General features: G+C 46.7%; 1 protein-coding gene across 6 annotated transcripts in view; it reads left to right on the top strand.

Moving 5' to 3' along the window:
* Positions 1-17,875, top strand: part of LOC126481150 (adipokinetic hormone/corazonin-related peptide receptor variant I) — a 413,854-nt gene that overhangs the window by 292,671 nt on the left and 103,308 nt on the right. For all 6 annotated transcript variants that reach the window (XR_007587517.1, XM_050104713.1, XM_050104716.1 and 3 more), the window contains exon 5: positions 8,031-8,238. Coding sequence is in view for 5 of the 6 variants with exons in the window: in XM_050104713.1 (XP_049960670.1) it covers positions 8,031-8,238 (208 nt within the window). In the remaining variant the exon portion in view is untranslated. The remainder of the gene's footprint in view (positions 1-8,030; positions 8,239-17,875) is intronic.

Genomic DNA, 17,875 nt, shown 5'->3' with positions numbered 1-17,875 from the left:
CCCATACCATCACAACGGGTGATACGCCAGTATGGCAATGACGAATACACGCTTCCAATGTAAGTTCACCACGAGGCCGCCAAACACGGATGCGACCATCATGATGCTGTAAACAGAGCGTGGATTCATCCGAAAAAAATATTTTGCCATTCGTGCACCCAGGTTCGTCACCCAGGTTCGTCGTTGAGTACACCTATGGCAGGCATTCCTGTCTGTGATGCAGCGTCAAGGGTAACCGCAGCCATGGTCTCCTAGCTGATAGTCCATGCTGCTGTAAACGTCGTCGAACTGTTTGTGCAGATGGTTGTTGTCTTGCAAACGTCCCCATCTGTTGACTCAGGGATCGAGACGTAGCTGCTCGATCCGTTACAGCCATGTGGATAAGATGCTTGTCATCTCGACTGCTAGTGACACGAGGCCGTTGGGATCCAGCACGGCGTTCCGTATTACCCTCCTGAACCCACCGATTCCATATTCTGCTAACAGTCATAGGATCTCGACCAACGCGAGCAGCAATGTCGCGATACGATAAACCGCAATAGCGATATGATACAATATGACCTTTATCAAAGTCGGAAACGTGATGCTACGCATTTCTTCTCCCTACACGAGGCATCACAACAACGTTTCACCAGGCAACGCCGGTCAACTGCTGTTTGTGTATGAGAAATCGGTTGGAAACTTTCCTCATGTCAGCACGTTGTAGGTGTCGCCACCGGCGCCAACCTTGTGTCAATGCTCTGAAAAGCTAATCACTTGCATATCACAGCATCTTCTTCTTGTCGGTTAAATTTCGCGTCTGTATCACGTCATCTTCGTGGTGTAGCAAATTTTAATGGCCAGTAGTGTAAGTATAATACTACGCCAGTAAATGGTTGCTGACGATACGAAATAATATTGACCGAGAATCAACGGTGGGTGGACATGTCTCATAACTTTTTCTTGCGAGAAATACTATTGTGTCTTAGAAAGAGACACATAATCGTCTTACAAACCACCAGATGTTAAAGAATACGACCGTATTACTATCACAAGCGGTCTTGGTTCTACAGGTGCACACAAGTATATACCGGCTTTATAAATCGAAGTATGACATTACGCACGAATGACGGTTTTTTTGCAGACAAATACTGCAACACTGAATATAGACAGTGATCGCCGGAGTGTCAGACCAACAGTGTGGTTACACGTCGCCGCCGATGCACCCTCGTAATAAAATTATGGAATTTAGAAAGTGATTCAGCTGAGGAAAGCGGTATGAAACAGGTGTTTTTAACTCCGTCACGCCGCCACCACCACTAGATATTTCTCCAGTATTTGTAATGCATTCTGCCTCGATACCATGTCAGACGTTCTGCGATATATCGATTGCGTTATAGGCGATAGTTAATTGAGAAAGATTACAAAAAGTAGATTATGTACTGATTGAGGTCGTAAGAAATGTACACTAGCTTTTCAGATCTTTAGTGCTACGCTGTCCGCAAGAAATGCTGTGTAGGATTTGGAATTAAGTCTTCCCATTCAACCACAAGCCTGCCTTGGATCCTATGGAGAAGTCCTTTAATGATTACAGCCACTAGTGAATCATATTTCTGGCACTCTCATATCCGAAAACGAGTCACCTTTCTCGAACCTGTCTGCTGCAGTAAAATTTTGGGTAGTCCATCGTACATCTCGCAACTGCTGCCACTTGTGGAGCTTTACATATGCGATCATTCCAATTTAAGTCAGAACTGAGCAGAAGTCGGAGAAAGCTATATCTACCACCTTCTGCATCCCGTTTAGAAGCAGGTTAAACTGAGTTAGTGCGATAGGACTGTGTTTTGACTATTCGATGGAAACGGCAACTGGTAGGACGATGATTTTGCTACTGCACTGTGGTGTGTCCCCAAGCTACATGCAAGTACTACAGATCCGTGACCCTCAGGGGCCATCTATCACCCCAACATGCTATCGTCGTTATTCTGTACCACCCAACAGAGAATTATTACAAACTGTAGAAGCTCCACCAACTTCATCCGATAGATTTTTACCGCATCTCTCTCCTCCTATACATCGAAAAGAAATACCGCATGCGTGCCAGCATCGAGCACATGTGACAGTCCTATTAAATATACAGGTATTGATCAACTGTACAGACCATCTCAAAGTTTAATCACCTGTACTATATGAGGATGATCGTATTCCGCAGATTATTCTCGTTTTTTGAAACATTGTTTTTTTTCTGCTGTAACACGCTTTGTACACTGCCATGCAGTTTGTTTTTCTGTCATGACTTCCAGGTCTGTGTCAGGTTCTAAACTGACATTAAAACCTTTTTGATCCATGGCCTCTCGCAGAAAACTAGACGTCGCACGGTGTAAATCATGTTGTTACTGCTGCTACCATTACACACCACACACTCTATGATTTTGAATAAAATACAGTTACAACATAAGGAAATTGAAAGAGTTTGTTGCGTTGTGGAGAGTTTCCAAACTACAGTCCGAAGGTGATTGACGACCTCTACATTTAAACACATCTGTCACAGTGACAGAACAGCTGATGGCTCTGCATTCTGTTTCGACTGATTCCTCATGTTGCAGTTATGTACGTGATCACTGTTTCGTTGCTAGCGATCCCCAGAAGGTGTCACCCATCCACAAAACTCTTTTTCCAACTCAAACAAGTGATGTAAGTCAATCAGTCATTATGTGGTAACCAACAGCGTGCCAGTGGATAGATGGGATGGAAAAGACACTGTCGATGTATTGAAATAATATGCGTCACAGTTGATCAAACAATTTTAGAAATTTTACAGTAATTTCAACACCGACTAATAATGCAACAGCATGTTTCCCCGAATTTCAGTCTTATAGCTAAACCACCCCTTCTCTACTTTGTGAGTATCATTGCGAATGATCCCCTGTGGGTCTGAGGGTTTGAATAGGCCTGAGGTATTCCTGCTTGTTGTAAGAGGTGACTAAAAGGAGTCTTACATGTTTCGGTTTTTATGTGACGGTGTTCTGTAGGGTTTGATCTCCATTTTTAAAATTTTCCCGGAGAGTGAGCCAACTGGGGGAGGGCACCTTACATAGTGCATCGTGTCCATCACGCGCTGAGACCTATCGCATCCTTCGTCGATATGGATCTGCAATTCTCCTTATTCTCCAACTGTTGGACGAAGTCACCCTCCTGGGGGCATATTTTTCCATCAGCTGCACAGTATCGTTTTCTACGTTAATGATGACAGTGGACTTATTTGCTTGGTTGCACCTGATATCCAGCATGGTAGCCAGTCCATTGTGGTGGGGCCGCCATGTACCCTGTTGGTTGTAGCCCCCTGATCAAACATTGATCACTCTGCTGATACCTGCGCTGTTAACTCCCCACATATGCCAAGAAGTAGATGCCCATCACCCTGGGGCATCAGGACTCCTGGCAATGGACATCCTGCGAGGTGGTCTTTGCTGTTCCTGGGTGGCGCCCATGGAGACGGCCTGTGGTCAGAGTGGGTGGAATCAGGGTGGATGACACACGATGAAGCGTAGTACATCATCTCTTGCTGGTGGTCAAACACCAGCACACTCTAAGCATTCATGGGCTCAATTCAACAGATAGACCTATGACCCTAAATCCTCCCCCTCCATGGCCACACCATGGGAGGAACATCAGGCTAAGGATGGCAGCGGCTCTTATTCCCCCTGGTACCTTGTATGTTCGAGAGCTGATGGGGAATCTTTTATCATGATGAAGTTTCAGTTTTTTGCTGGGCATTTTGAGGACAAGTTTGGGGAAGTGGAGTGCTTGTCCAAAATGACATCTGGGTCAGTTTGACCAAAGCAGCATCCTCTGCCCAGTATCTGGCGTTACTCGCTGGTGACAAGCTGGGGGATGTTTCTGTAACCATCACGCCCCAAAAGAGCTTAAATATGGGCCAGGGTATCAAATTTCACAGGGACCTTCTCTTACAGTCTGACGATGAGCTGCGAGCCAATTTAGAGTGGCGAAGTGTACGTTTCGTTCAGCGTGTCCACTGGGGTCCAAGGGATAATCAAATTGCCACCGGTGCCTTCAACTTGGCGTTCGAGGGTCACACATTGCCCAAGAAGGTCAAGGTGATGGTCTACCACTGTGATGTAAAACCCTATATCTCTCTGCCAATGCGGTGCTTTAAATGCTGAAAGTTCGGCCATATGTCTTCCCACTGTTCTTCCAGCATCACATGTCGAGACTGCGGACGCTCCTTCACATCCCAGTACTCAATGTGCCCCGCCTCCCATCTGCGTCAACTGCAGAGAGTATCATTCGCCTTGCTCACCTGACTGCAGGATCCTCCAGAAAGGAAGGAAAATCATGGCGTACAAGATCCTTGACCAACTGACCTACACTGAGGCTAAGAGGAAAATTGAACGAGTACATCCTGTACAAATGACATCAGCTTACATCCCCGCTACAACAGTTCTAGCCCCATCAGCTCCCCCAACCCCAATGACCTCTTAGAGCTGGGAGACTATACTTGCCCCCTTGATGGTGGGGGGTGGGAGGCACTTCCTTTTGCTCCTGCACCACCTACTTTGGGAGCAACACCCCCCTCCCCCCCCCCACCAGTGGGGATATCAGTCACAACTTCTGCGCCAGAGAAGTCTTCTTCGGCTCCTCTCGCTAGGAAGGGGACCCTTGGGTGACTCCCTTCCGATGTTATTAAATTGATAGCTCGGTAATATTCACATCTTTCAGCAGCTGCTTTCTTTGGGGTTGGAATTATTACATTCTCCTGGGTCTGAGTGTGAGGGTATTTCGCCTGTCTCATACATATGATATTACAGCGCCTGTGTTATTCGAAATTAAGATGCAATGTATGCATCCGCTGATACCGGCTAGTTATTGAACTATATGAACAGAAACGTTAGTTATATACAAACTACGGTGTGCACACACTTTATTCAACATGTAAACGTCGCTACAGATATTCAGATTTAGGTTGTGACATATTCAATACGCCTGCCATCATTGGCGATTATGTGGCGCAGACGAGTAGCTGCATGCGCCACTGAAGTGTCGGAACATCGACGCTGTCGATGACGTCCTGAATGGCTGTTTTCAGCTCAGCAATGGTTTGGGGCTATTACTATACACTTTCTCTTTAATATAAACCCACGAAAAGGAGTGTTCAGATCCGGGGAATATGGCGGCCAATCGAGGCCCATGCCATTGGCCTCTGGGTACCCCACAGCCAGAATGCGGTCCCCAAAGTGCTTCTCAGGACATCAAACACTCTCTTGCTTCGATTGGGTCGAGCCCCGTCTTGCATGAACCACATCTTGTCGAAATGAGGGTCACTTTGGATAATGGGGATGAAATCATCTTCCAAAATCTTCACGTACCGTCGGTAGTTACTGTGGCATCCAGGAAAATCGCACCGATTATTCCGTGACTGGACCTGTTGACGGCGAAGAGACTTCTCGATCGGGAAATGCGGATTCTCAGTCCCCCAAAAGTGCCAATTTTGTTTGTTGACGAACCCATCCGGTTGAAAGTGTGGTTCGTCGCTAAACCAAAGCATGCATGCGTATACTAATTTCCACCATGCTCTGTGGCCAACCGTGCAGTTTGAACGTCGTAACGCAAACCGTTCTGAAGTTATGACGATTTTATTTCATATAGTTCAATAATTGTTAACCTGTACGTAATGGATGTACGAGTATAGTTTGTAGAGACATGATTGACGACATATGGAAGTTTGGGACTGGCAGGGAGTCATGGTCGGATAGCCTAATGGTAAGGCGACCGCTCGTGATAAGCGGGAAATCCGAGTTCGACTACCGGTCCTGCACAAATTTTCATTGCCGTCGTTCCAATTATACACCTGACGGTTGTCCGTATTCGCAACTGTGAATATGTGTGTCCAATGCATGTCTTAGCAGCACTAAATTTGTGTGCGCTACACGACGAGTATTTTCTTTTTTTTTTTTTTTTTTTTTCTTTTCTTTATTGAATTTCAATTCCCCCCAAAGGGGGCGGGCTGGCAGCAGCTTAGGACGCCGCTCTGCAGCCTACAGATTTTCTGACAAAGAGCAGGAGAATAAATAATAATAAAAAACAGGCGATAAAATCGGGGACTTAGTGAGTAACAAGGTGAAAAGAAAATGGGGAAATTAAAGCAAGCAACAGAGGGATGATGAAGCGAATCAAAATACATACGGAGCAGACAGGGAAAACAATAGACAGTCTGGATTCTGTTCGCAAAGTATATAAAATTCACACCCAGCGACAGCATGGTTTCTGTTCGCAACACAACACTGAATAGGCACTAGAACACAGCACGAAAAAGTCGGCAAAGGTGACACCACAGTCGAGAGCAGGTGGGGGGAAACTGGACAGGAGATGGGAAAACAAAAAGGGGGGGAAAGGAGAGGAAAAGCGAAGGGGGGGGGGGGAACCGGGAAAGGAGCTGATGGAGGATGAGGACCCATAAGAGGGGTAGGGGGCAGACGCGACAGGTAGGGGGGTAGGCAGAGGAGGGGAATACAAAAGGACTGGGGGGAGAAGGGAGGTAGGGAGAGCCGTAGTGGGGAGGAAACAGGACGGAAGGGGGGGGGGGAAGAGGGAGCCCAGGGAAAGGACAGAGGAAAGGAGGGGGAGGGAGGATCAGAGTTGATAGGAAGGATAAATGGAGGGAGAGAGGGCATCATCCGGGAGGGGGAGCTGACGGAAGCCACCTTGGGAAAGGAGATGGAGGGTGTAGAGATGGAGGGTAGGGGGGACACAACGGTGAAGACGTGGCAGGGGGCAAGGATGGGAGAGGAGAGGAGCAACCAGGGGGTGAGGGGGTTCAAGACGGCGGGAGGTGTAGAGGATGCGGATATGTTCGAGGAAGAGGAGCAGATGGGGGAAAGGAATGAGATCATAGAGGATCCGCGTGGGGGACGGGAGGCGGATACGGAAGGCGAGGCGGAGTGCATGACGCTCAAGGATCTGGAGGGACTGATAGAATTTGGGGGGGGCAGATATCCAGGCAGGACTGGCATAACAGAGGATGGGACGGATTAAGGATTTGTAGGTGTGGAGGATGGTGGAGGGGTGCAACCCCCATGTCCGGCCAGAGAGGAGTTTGAGGAGGCGGAGGCGGTTGTGGGCTTTGGATTGGATGGATCGGAGATGAGGGATCCAGGTGAGGTGACGGTCAATGGTGAGGCCAAGGTAGGTGAGGGTGGGGGTGAGACGGACAGGACGTGCGCAGACAGTAAGGGAGAAATCCAGGAGCTGGAAGGAGCGAGTGGTACGACCTACGATGATTGCCTGGGTCTTGGAAGGATTTAGTTTCAGGAGCCATTGGTTACACCATGCAGCAAAAAGGTCAAGGTGATTCTGGAGAAGGCGTTGGGACCGTTGGAGGGTAGGAGCGAGGGCGAGGAATGCGGTGTCATCAGCATATTGCAAGAGGTGCACTGGAGGGGGGGGTTGGGGCATATCGGCCGTGTACAGGAGGTAGAGGAGAGGGGAGAGGACAGAGCCCTGGGGCACACCGGCAGAGGGGTAGAAGGTGCGGGAATTGGCATGATGGATGGTAACGTAGGAGGGGCGGCGGGAGAGGAAGGAGGCCACCAGACGGATGTAGTTGATAGGAAGGGCGTAAGTTTGGAGTTTAAACAGGAGACCGGGATGCCAGACACGGTCGTAGGCCTTTTCAAGGTCAAGTGAGACAAAAATGGCGGAGCGACGGGAGTTAAGCTGGAGGGAGAGGAGATGAGTGAGGCGGAGGAGTTGGTCATCAGCAGAGAAGGAAGGTCGAAAGCCACATTGGGTGTTTGGGAGGAGGTGGTTTTGGTGGAGGTGGAGATGGATGCGCCGGGAAAGGATGGATTCCAAGAGCTTGCTGAACACCGACGTGAGACAGATAGGACGATAGGAAGAGGCATCAGATGGAGGCTTATTGGGTTTGGAGAACATCAGGATACGGGAGGTTTTCCACAGGTCGGGATAGAACGAGTATTTTCTCCAACTGGGAGCTCTTATTGTGTGACAGTAAGGTTTCCGGTGTGCTGCAGATGTTCGTGTTCCACGTGGAGTCGCACCCGAACGTGACGTGGTACCGCCAGTGCGTGTCGTACAACTCCTTCCCCAGCAAGCTGTCCGAGTACTCGTACCTGGGCTTCGGCATGCTCATGATGTACGGCCTGCCGCTCGCCGTCATCATCTTCTCCTACACGTCCATCCTGGGCGAGATCTACCGGCGCTCCCGCGAGTTCAGCGACGGTAAGTCACGCCAGATCGCCGCACGATCGCGCCGCCGTGCTGCTGCTGCTGCTGCTGCTGCTATGTTCGCGAGCTGTGCGCGAATTTCAGTCCAGACAGTCTGGTTTACACCGGAGTGGCCTCTCGAGCGAACAGAGAGAGACTGGTGTAAACGCTAGCCGAGCGCGAGCGAGCGGCGTTCGGTCGCGTTCGGTTCGCATTCGCTAGTGTTCGCTTGTGTTCCGCTGGCTGTCGCCCAATTAGCGGACCACCAGAGCCCCAGCAGTACAGAAAGTTTTCGTCTGCTGTCTCGTCTACTTCTAGTGCTGACGTGAGTCGAATGGGCGATGGAGTGGTTTGAACAAAATGTAACGTTAAACCTTACTTTATCCCTGCGTATACGGTGTTCAAGTAACTTACGGGTATGCATCCGGGTGATGTCGCCGACAACCGCCGATATTTCGACAGGAGTTTACACTGCCATTTTCAAGACAACACTGTGGCAAGGAACCGCTGTGGAAGCCAGTTTCTGGAGGGTAACGACAGGGTAACGGACGAAAATATTGCTCAAATTCAAGATTTTTTTCTACGTACTAGAATGTAGTAGACAAATGGGGTTTGCTGCAATGAATGAAGCAGACAATGAAGTTTATTGCTATTTTTTATTAAAAAATATTGCTATCTTCACTGTGTAATTGGGGTTTTCCCGGGGTAGTTCTGAAAGGAGGTATATCGACGGTTGTCGCTGTAACTACGGTTGTGGTTATAAGAAATATGAAGTTAACATACGAGGGTCGTTCAATAAGTAATGCCCCACATTTTTTTAAAAAAGCCATTAATATACAGGGTGATTATAACCAGAGTTAAACTTTCAAATCGCTTTAGAAATAACACCACGGATCAGAATGACGTCAAATCGCAACGGAATATTATCGGAGAACGGGGAAAACGTATGGCAGAAAGTAGCAAAACATGGCACTGTAAGCATCATAGTTTAATAGTGTGGACTACAAAGGACAAATGAATCATACAGCAATGTCTAAGGCGTACGTTTGACGTTAAACAAATTGTACTACTCAGTGTGCATGGGTGTAGAGTTGTGATACTGTTAGTTACGTAAGCCCATCCACCACGGCAAGGTCATATAATATCGGATGGGAAAATCGGTTTTTAATTGTTCTGAGGCAAAAAAACGCATAAAAAGCATCACTCACATCGGTTTTTAATTGTCCTGGGGCCAAAAACCGCATAAAAAGCATCAATCAAAATCAAATCAGATTAGCAATTTCCGTGTGACTGGCGCAAAACATGCTCAATATGCTGTCCACCGTTTTGTGCAACAAGCTGAAATCGAGTAGCAGCATGTTCCTCAACTGATCGAAGTGCTGCGCAGTGCGTGCCTTCAGTGCAGCTAAGTTTGCAATCGGAACACTGAACACATCATCTTTCAGATATCCCCAAAGCCAGAAGTTACACGGATTAAGATCAGGTGATCGTGACGGCTATGCTGTAGGGAAATGGCGGCTGATAATTCTAGCATTTCCGAAATGGCGCTTCAGCAGCTGCTTAACTGGACTTGCAATGTGCGGAGGTCCTCCATCTTGCATAAAAATGATCCTATCCACATACCCACTCTGTTGGAGAGCTGGAATGACGTGGTTGCGCAAAAGACACCCAGAGCGCCTACCAGTGACGGTACAGGTAACAGGATCTTAAGCACCTGTCTCTTCGAAAAAAACATGGCCCTATGATAAACGGTGCTGTAAACCCGCAACACACTGTACCCTTTTCAGGATGAAATGGTACTGTCTGATTTGCGTGTGGATTTTCCGTTGCCCATATTCCACAAATCTGTGTATTTGCGTATCCTGTTAGATAGAACTGGGCTTCGTCTGCCCACAGCTCCACTTCGATGGGAGCAAGAAATTCTAAAGCAAAGGTCTCTCTCTTGCTGGCAGGTCAACAGGAATCAGCTCGTGCACATGGGTAATTTAGAATGGATAGCAAAGAAGGATGTTTCGTAGGATTTGACGCACCGTGCTCACGGATATGTACAATGTTCGGGCAATTCTCCGTGCACTACACGTTTGCACACTGCCACTAGTCTCCTCCTGCATTTCTGTGGCCACTGCTGCCACTGACGTAGAAACAATTCTTTTCCTCCCTCTACCAGGCTGCACACCAAAAGAACCAGTCTTTTAGAATTTCTGAATCATTTTCTCGAGACCCACGGCAGTCATCGGACCAACGCCTTTTTTCAAACTCTTCAGTGTCCGTAACTTCTGCAAATTGACGTGTGCACAATCATCATTCTTATAATACAGTTTTACAAGCTGAGCGCGATCCTGCATTGAGACAGTCATGCGAACGTCGCAGACGCTGAAGGAGGAAAAGCCGTGTACCCGGCGAGTTTATACCAACCTCAATGGCTCGTGCGCATGGCACGTGTTTCCATTTACGTATTCTGACACATACAACGCCATCTATTGATCAATTTTCACAGTATTTTTTTTTTCTTCTGCCATACGCTTTCCCCCTTCTCCGATAATATTCCGTTGCAATTTGACGTCATTCTGACCAGTGGTGTTATTTCTACAGCGTTTTGAAAGTTTAACTTTAATTAACAGACAAACATCCTTGTTGTTTCTTCACATTTGATATTTGTTCTGTGCGCTAGTGAAGTTTCGAACCGTTCCGCAGATGGCAGAGCTGTAGTACATACGTCTCACGTTACAAGCAGCGTACTATTATTGAATTCCTGTGTGCAGAAAAAGAAATCGTGGTGAACGTGCATTAACGTTTGTGTGCAGTGTACGGCGATGCTGCATTTGGTAGGAGTACATTTGGGCGATGGGTAAAGGAAGTTACAGCCTCAGGAACTGCAGAAACAGAGCTCCATGATCAGCCACGCTCGGGACGTCCTGTCACAGCCACTGCTCCAGACGTGCTGAATCGTGCGGATGCCATTATTCGTGCCGACCGGCGCACCAAAACTCGACAATTGGCTCTACAGTTGTCGGTCAACATTGGAAGAGCGTCTGCAATGATCGAGACTGTCGGAAATTCAAAGAGGTGCACACGATGTGTTCCACGAATGCTCACAGCGGACAACAAGATTCAAAGAAAGGTCATTTCATCTGAATTGTTGTAGCGTTTTGAGACCGACGGAGAGGCCTTTCTGTCGTTCAGGGGGACGAAAGCTGTCAATCATGGAGTGAAAACGTGGCTCGCCTACATGACAAGAGCTTTTACCAGCAGGGAATACATGCTCTTCCACAACGTTGGCGTACGGCCATAGAACGTGATGGCGACTACGTAGAAAAATAGAAGATGGACAAGACATGGAGATGCATATTGTCACCAAATTAGGACTCCTAACAAAAATTATGTTCTAAGAAAAAAAATGTGGAGCATTACTTATTGAACGACTCACGTATCATCCTGATCCTTACAGCGTAGGGATGTGCACAAAAAAATTTTGACGAAATTATAGATATTTGAGAAAATGGAGTTCGCGCATAATGTTTTGGGGAAAAGTTCTTCGATGTACAGTATATACATTCGAATTCCATAATAAAAAAAAAATTTCGTGGCTTTCCGACCGTCATCCTGTCGTTCCCTCTTTAAACCACTTAAAACCTCTGTTTGCAGAGAAACTCCGTAAAGACAACACAAACAGGCGTATGCACACACACACACACACACACACACACACACACACACACACACTGTAAACACTAGAGTCATCACAAAACAAAGATTAACGACGTCAGAAGTTGTCGATCGTGAGATAAATAATCAACGGATAACGTATGTTGGGACATGCCGTTTATAGGAATCCTACTCATACTGCAGGGTGTCAGTTGTCACCATTCGACAACGTGGAGGGGTACTTCGAACCTGAGAGTTTGACAGCTGAGTTGGCCCATCTCGAAGTCACCTTACGTCAGAATGCTTACTGTGAGAGACAGATTAAACGTGCTTTGCGCTATCAACGAACTGTGCACCGCGTGACTGATGAATATACCAGGGTACCATCAAAGTTTACCGCCTTTTTCCCTACGCAGGGATCATTTGGAACGGGATTGGTCGTATTTTGCTGATATACAGGGTGTTTCAAAAATGACCGGTATATTTGAAACGGCAATAAAAACTAAACGAGCAGCGATAGAAATACACCGTTTGTTGCAATATGCTTGGGACAACAGTACATTTTCAGGCAGACAAACTTTCGAAATTACAGTAGTTACAATTTTCAACAACAGATGGCGCTGCGGTCTGGGAAACTCTATAGTACGATATTTTCCACATATCCACCATGCGTAGCAATAATATGGCGTAGTCTCTGAATGAAATTACCCGAAACCTTTGACAACGTGTCTGGCGGAATGGCTTCACATGCAGATGAGATGTACTGCTTCAGCTGTTCAATTGTTTCTGGATTCTGGCGGTACACCTGGTCTTTCAAGTGTCCCCACAGAAAGAAGTCACAGGGGTTCATGTCTGGCGAATAGGGAGGCCAATCTACGCCGCCTCCTGTATGTTTCGGATAGCCCAAAGCAATCACACGATCATCGAAATATTCATTCAGGAAATTAAAGACGTCGGCCGTGCGATGTGGCCGGGCACCATCTTGCATAAACCACGAGGTGTTCGCAGTGTCGTCTAAGGCAGTTTGTACCGCCACAAATTCACGAAGAATGTCCAGATAGCGTGATGCAATAATCGTTTCGGATCTGAAAAATGGGCCAATGATTCCTTTGGAAGAAAGGGCGGCCCAGACCAGTACTTTTTGAGGATGCAGGGACGATGGGACTGCAACATGGGGCTTTTCGGTTCCCCATATGCGCCAGTTCTGTTTATTGACGAAGCCGTCCAGGTAAAAAGAAGCTTCGTCAGTAAAGCAAATGCTGCCCAGATGCATATCGCTGTCATCAGTCCTGTGCACTATATCGTTAGCGAATGTCTCTCGTGCAGCAATGGTAGCGGCGCTGAGGGGTTGCCGCGTTTGAATTTTGTATGGATAGAGGTGTAAACTTTGGCGCATGAGACGATACGTGGACGTTGGCGTCATTTGGACCGCAGCTGCAACACGGCGAACGGAAACCCGAGGCCGCTGTTGGATCACCTGCTGCACTAGCTGCGCGTTGCCCTCTGTGGTTGCCGTACGCGGTCGCCCTACCTTTCCAGCACGTTCATCCATCTCGTTCCCAGTCCGTTGAAATTTTTCAAACAGATCCTTTATTGTATCGCTTTTCGGTCCTTTGGTTACATTAAACCTCCGTTGAAAACTTCGTCTTGGTGCAACAACACTGTGTTCTAGGCGGTGGAATTCCAACACCAGAAAAATCCTCTGTTCTAAGGAATAAACCATGTTGTCTACAGCACACTTGCACGTTGTGAACAGCACACGCTTACAGCAGAAAGATGACGTACAGAATGGCGCACCCACAGACTACGTTGTCTTCTATATCTTTCACATCACTTGCAGCGCCATCTGTTGTTAAAATTGTAACTACTGTAATTTCGAAAGTTTGTCCGCCTGAAAATGTACTGTTGTCCCAAGCATATTGCAACAAACGGTGTATTTCTATCGCTGCTCGTTTAGTTTTTAGTGCCGTTTCAAATATACCGGTCATTTTTGAAAGACCCTGTATGATATTAAGTGTGTGTTTCGATCGCCGTTCTCTGAAAACTGATGTTTCAAATTGACTTGTACAGCGCTTACTTGCTGCAGTTTTGCCTTGGAAATGGCAGTGTGTGCTCCTGCCGAAATATCGGCGGTTGTCGACGTTACCCCTCTTTTTTGACCGAAAATCAAGCTAAATATCAACATAAAAAAATCGGAAACTATTGCTTCAAAGGAGATCAAAACTCAATAAAACTGAATGAAAATTGTAGCGTGGGGGACGACAACATGGTTTCGAGAAAAATGCGTTTAAAGTTTGACACGTAATTGTCATATAAAAAAAAGGACAAAGCTGAAACTTCTAGGATATCATCTATGCCTGGTCCATAACAACTATCGTCCCCGCTAGTGGATGGCCGCTTTCTGCTACTTTGACCTGAAAAGCCTCCATTTTCGTCCTCAAAGCCCTTTTCGTCACTTGATTGCATCGCCGCTGGCTGGCTGGCTCTGAGCACTATGCGACTCAACTGCTGAGGTCATCAGTCGCCTAGAACTTAGAACTAATTAAACCTAACTAACCTAAGGACATCACACACATCAATGCCCGAGACAGGATTCGAACCTGCGACCGTAGCGGTCACGCGGTTCCAGACTGAAGCGCCTTTAACCGCACGGCCACACCGGCCGGCTCCCCGCTGGCGGCTCTGCCTTCACAGAATCGGCGCATTTCACCGTCGATTTCGATTTGAAGTGCATTTGCCACGTGCTTTAAATGTAAAAAATATGGCAAACAAAACTGTTTTCGCTTTATGCCGAACAATAAAAACACTCGACTCCGAATGACTCCTACTGACGCTAACGCAGCAATGAAACGGCTGACTGAGCGTCTATCGGGGAGCCAGCATGGGAAAAGTGTAAGTCTCCTATGTGTTCGAGACATTGGTAAACATTTGCACCATTAGAATCAGCCCTAAAGATCTCACAGACGCAGTGGAGAAAGGGTGCGTGCTCGGCTTCGAACGCTCACAGAATCGTACTTTTTGGAGTTGGCGCATAATATTCTGGGGAATAATTCTTCAATGTACAGTATATACATTCGAATTCCATAATAAAAAAAATTTTCGTGTTTCTCCGACCGTCATCCTGTCGTTCCCTCTATAAACCAAGTAAAACCTCTGTTTGCAGATAAGCTCCGTAAAGACAACACAAACAGGCGTATGCACACACACACACACACACACACACACACACACACACACACTGTAAACACTAGAGTCATCACAAAACAAAGATTAACGACGTCAGAAGTTGTCGATCGTGAGATAAATAATCAACGGATAACGTATGTTGGGACATGCCGTTTATAGGAATCCTACTCATACTGCAGGGTGACAGTTGACACCATTCGACAACGTGGAGGGGTACTTCGAACCTGAGAGTTTGACAGCTGAGTTGGCCCATCTCGAAGTCACCTTTCGTCAGAGTGCTTACTGTGAGAGACGGACTAGGCGTGCTTCGTACTATCGACCAACTGCACACCGCGTGAGTGATGACAATACCGAGATAGCACCATGGGGTAGCCTTAAGTAGGGAGCATTTGGAGCAGGATTGGTCGTGTTTTGCGGAAATATGATGTGAAGTGTGTGTTTCGATCACCGTTCTCTGAAAATTGATGTTTTAAATTGACTTGCACATCGCTTACTTGCTGCAGTTGGCGGTTGTCGACGACGTTACCTCACTGCATTCTCGTGAGTTATTTGCTCAGAATGCAATGTTTTTCTGTTAGAGGAATATACCTGTAAGTATCATAGGTGATTTAACGATCCAAGAGATCAACAGAGCAAGTACCGAAGGAAAAGAAAATTACTATGACTAGCTGACATGTGCGAATAATTAGCGCTTTGTCCTTATCAGTCACGGATGGGTAATACAGTAATGGAAAAATAAGTAAATGCAAGTATTTATTAATAAGAGGTATTGTATTTGGAATAGCAGTAATAAATATTAGTCTCACTGTAAAAGACAGATATCACTGTACGGGGTGTCGGGAAAAAGGTTCCAATATTTACAGAGGGTGTAGCATGCATCAAGCTAAGAAAAAAAGTTCCTATAAACATTGGTCGTCTCCCTCATATCTTTGGAGGTATGGTTTACGTGCGTACGAGAAGCATATCTTACACACCGAGTACTTTGACACAAGACAAATGAGGAAACAGCGCACGCACTAGACGTTTATGCAGCACAATGAGTTTGCGTTGGTATCAAGCACGTACCAGACACAAGAACAAGCACAGTACTCAAAAGCGTACTACAGTACGTACTGTATCTGTCACGCATGTTGTTTTCATCTGGTGTACCCGTAGCATTCATATGACACATTGCTTGTTGCCACACAGCAGTACATTAGTGTAATATGTTTCGGCGCCCGTCAATGCACGTACGGCTCCCAATCCAACGCAGGAGATGACGTGGTCTTCTGCTACGGGCAAGCAGATGGAAGCAGAGAACGCGTGTTCTACATCCACATTTGCATAGATACTGCACAAGCCACCGTACGGTGCGTGGTGGAGCGTACCCTGTACCACTACTTGTCATTGGTTTTCCTGTTCCACTCGCAAACGGAGCGAGGGAAAAACGACTGCTATATGCCTCCGTACGAGCCCTAATTTCTCGTTTGTTATGTTCGCGGTCCTTGCGTGCAATATATTTTGTCGGTAGCAGAATCGTTCGGCAGTCTGCTTCAAATGCGGTTCTCTAACTTTTCTCAATAGTGTTTTTCGAGATGAACGTCGCCTTCCCTCCAAGGATTCCCATTTGAGTTCCCAAAGCATCCCTGTAACAGTGATGTGTTTTTTGAGCCTACCGGCTACAAATCTAGCAGCCAGCCTCTGAATTGCGTCGATGGCTTCCATCAATCCGACCTGGTACGGACCTTATACACTCGAGCAGTATTCAAGAATAGGTCGCATCATCGTCCTATATTCGGTCTCCTTTACATGTCAACCACACTTTCCTAAACTTCTCCCAATAAACCGAAGTCGACCACTCGCCTTCCCTACCACATTTCTCACATGCTCGTCCCACCTCATATCGCTTTCCAACGTCATGCACAGATCTTGAAACGAATTGACTGTGTCAAGCAGAACGCTAGTAATAGTGTACCCGAACATTACCGGTTTGATCTTCCTACCATCCGCATTGCCTTACATTTTTCCGTATTTAGGGCTGGCTGCCATTCATCACACCAACTGGAAATGTTGTCTAAGTCGTTCATACAGTCACTCAACTTGGACACCTTACCGTACACCACGACATCATCAGCAAACAACCGCAGATCGCTGCTCACCCTGTCAACCAAACCATTTACATACATACAGAACGAGCTGACCTGTCACACTTACCTGGAGCACTCCTAACGATACCCTTGTCTCTGATGACCACTCGCCGTTTAGGGCAACATACTGGGTTCCATATCTGTGAACTTATTCCATATTCTCGTACCTTCGTTAACAGCCTGCAGTGGGGCACCATGTCAGATGCTTTCCGGAACTCTAGAAATATGCAATCTGCCCGTTGCCCTTCATCCATAGTTCTCAGTATATCACGTGAGAAAAGGGCAAGCAGAGTTTCGCATAAACGATATTTTCTAACACCATGCCGATTCGTGGACATAAGCTTGTCAGACTCAAGGAAGTTTATTATATTCGAACTGAGAATATGTTCAAGGATTCTGCAGCAAACAGAAGTTAGGGGTATTGGTCTGTAAATTTTCGGGTCCATTCTTTTATCTTTCTTATATACCGGAGTCACCTGCTCTTTTCTTCAGTCCCTTATTGTCGATAAATGCAAGCTATTGATATGGCGACTCCATAGAGTGCTGTGTGCACAACGACCATATACGTGAAATTAGAAGGGAGGTCAGCGTTGGCCGTAATGTTGATGGTTTATTGACAGCAAAATCGATTTTCAATCACATAGTGATCATCTTCAGTTCTGTGGCGTACAAATTAAACTCATAGGCACTGCTGT

Source organism: Schistocerca serialis, chromosome 5 (genome assembly GCF_023864345.2).
Source record: "Schistocerca serialis cubense isolate TAMUIC-IGC-003099 chromosome 5, iqSchSeri2.2, whole genome shotgun sequence".
Lineage (NCBI taxonomy): Eukaryota > Metazoa > Arthropoda > Insecta > Orthoptera > Acrididae > Schistocerca > Schistocerca serialis.
The sequence above is the reverse complement of the archived record's forward strand: the minus strand, read 5'-3'. Positions and strand labels throughout refer to the sequence as shown.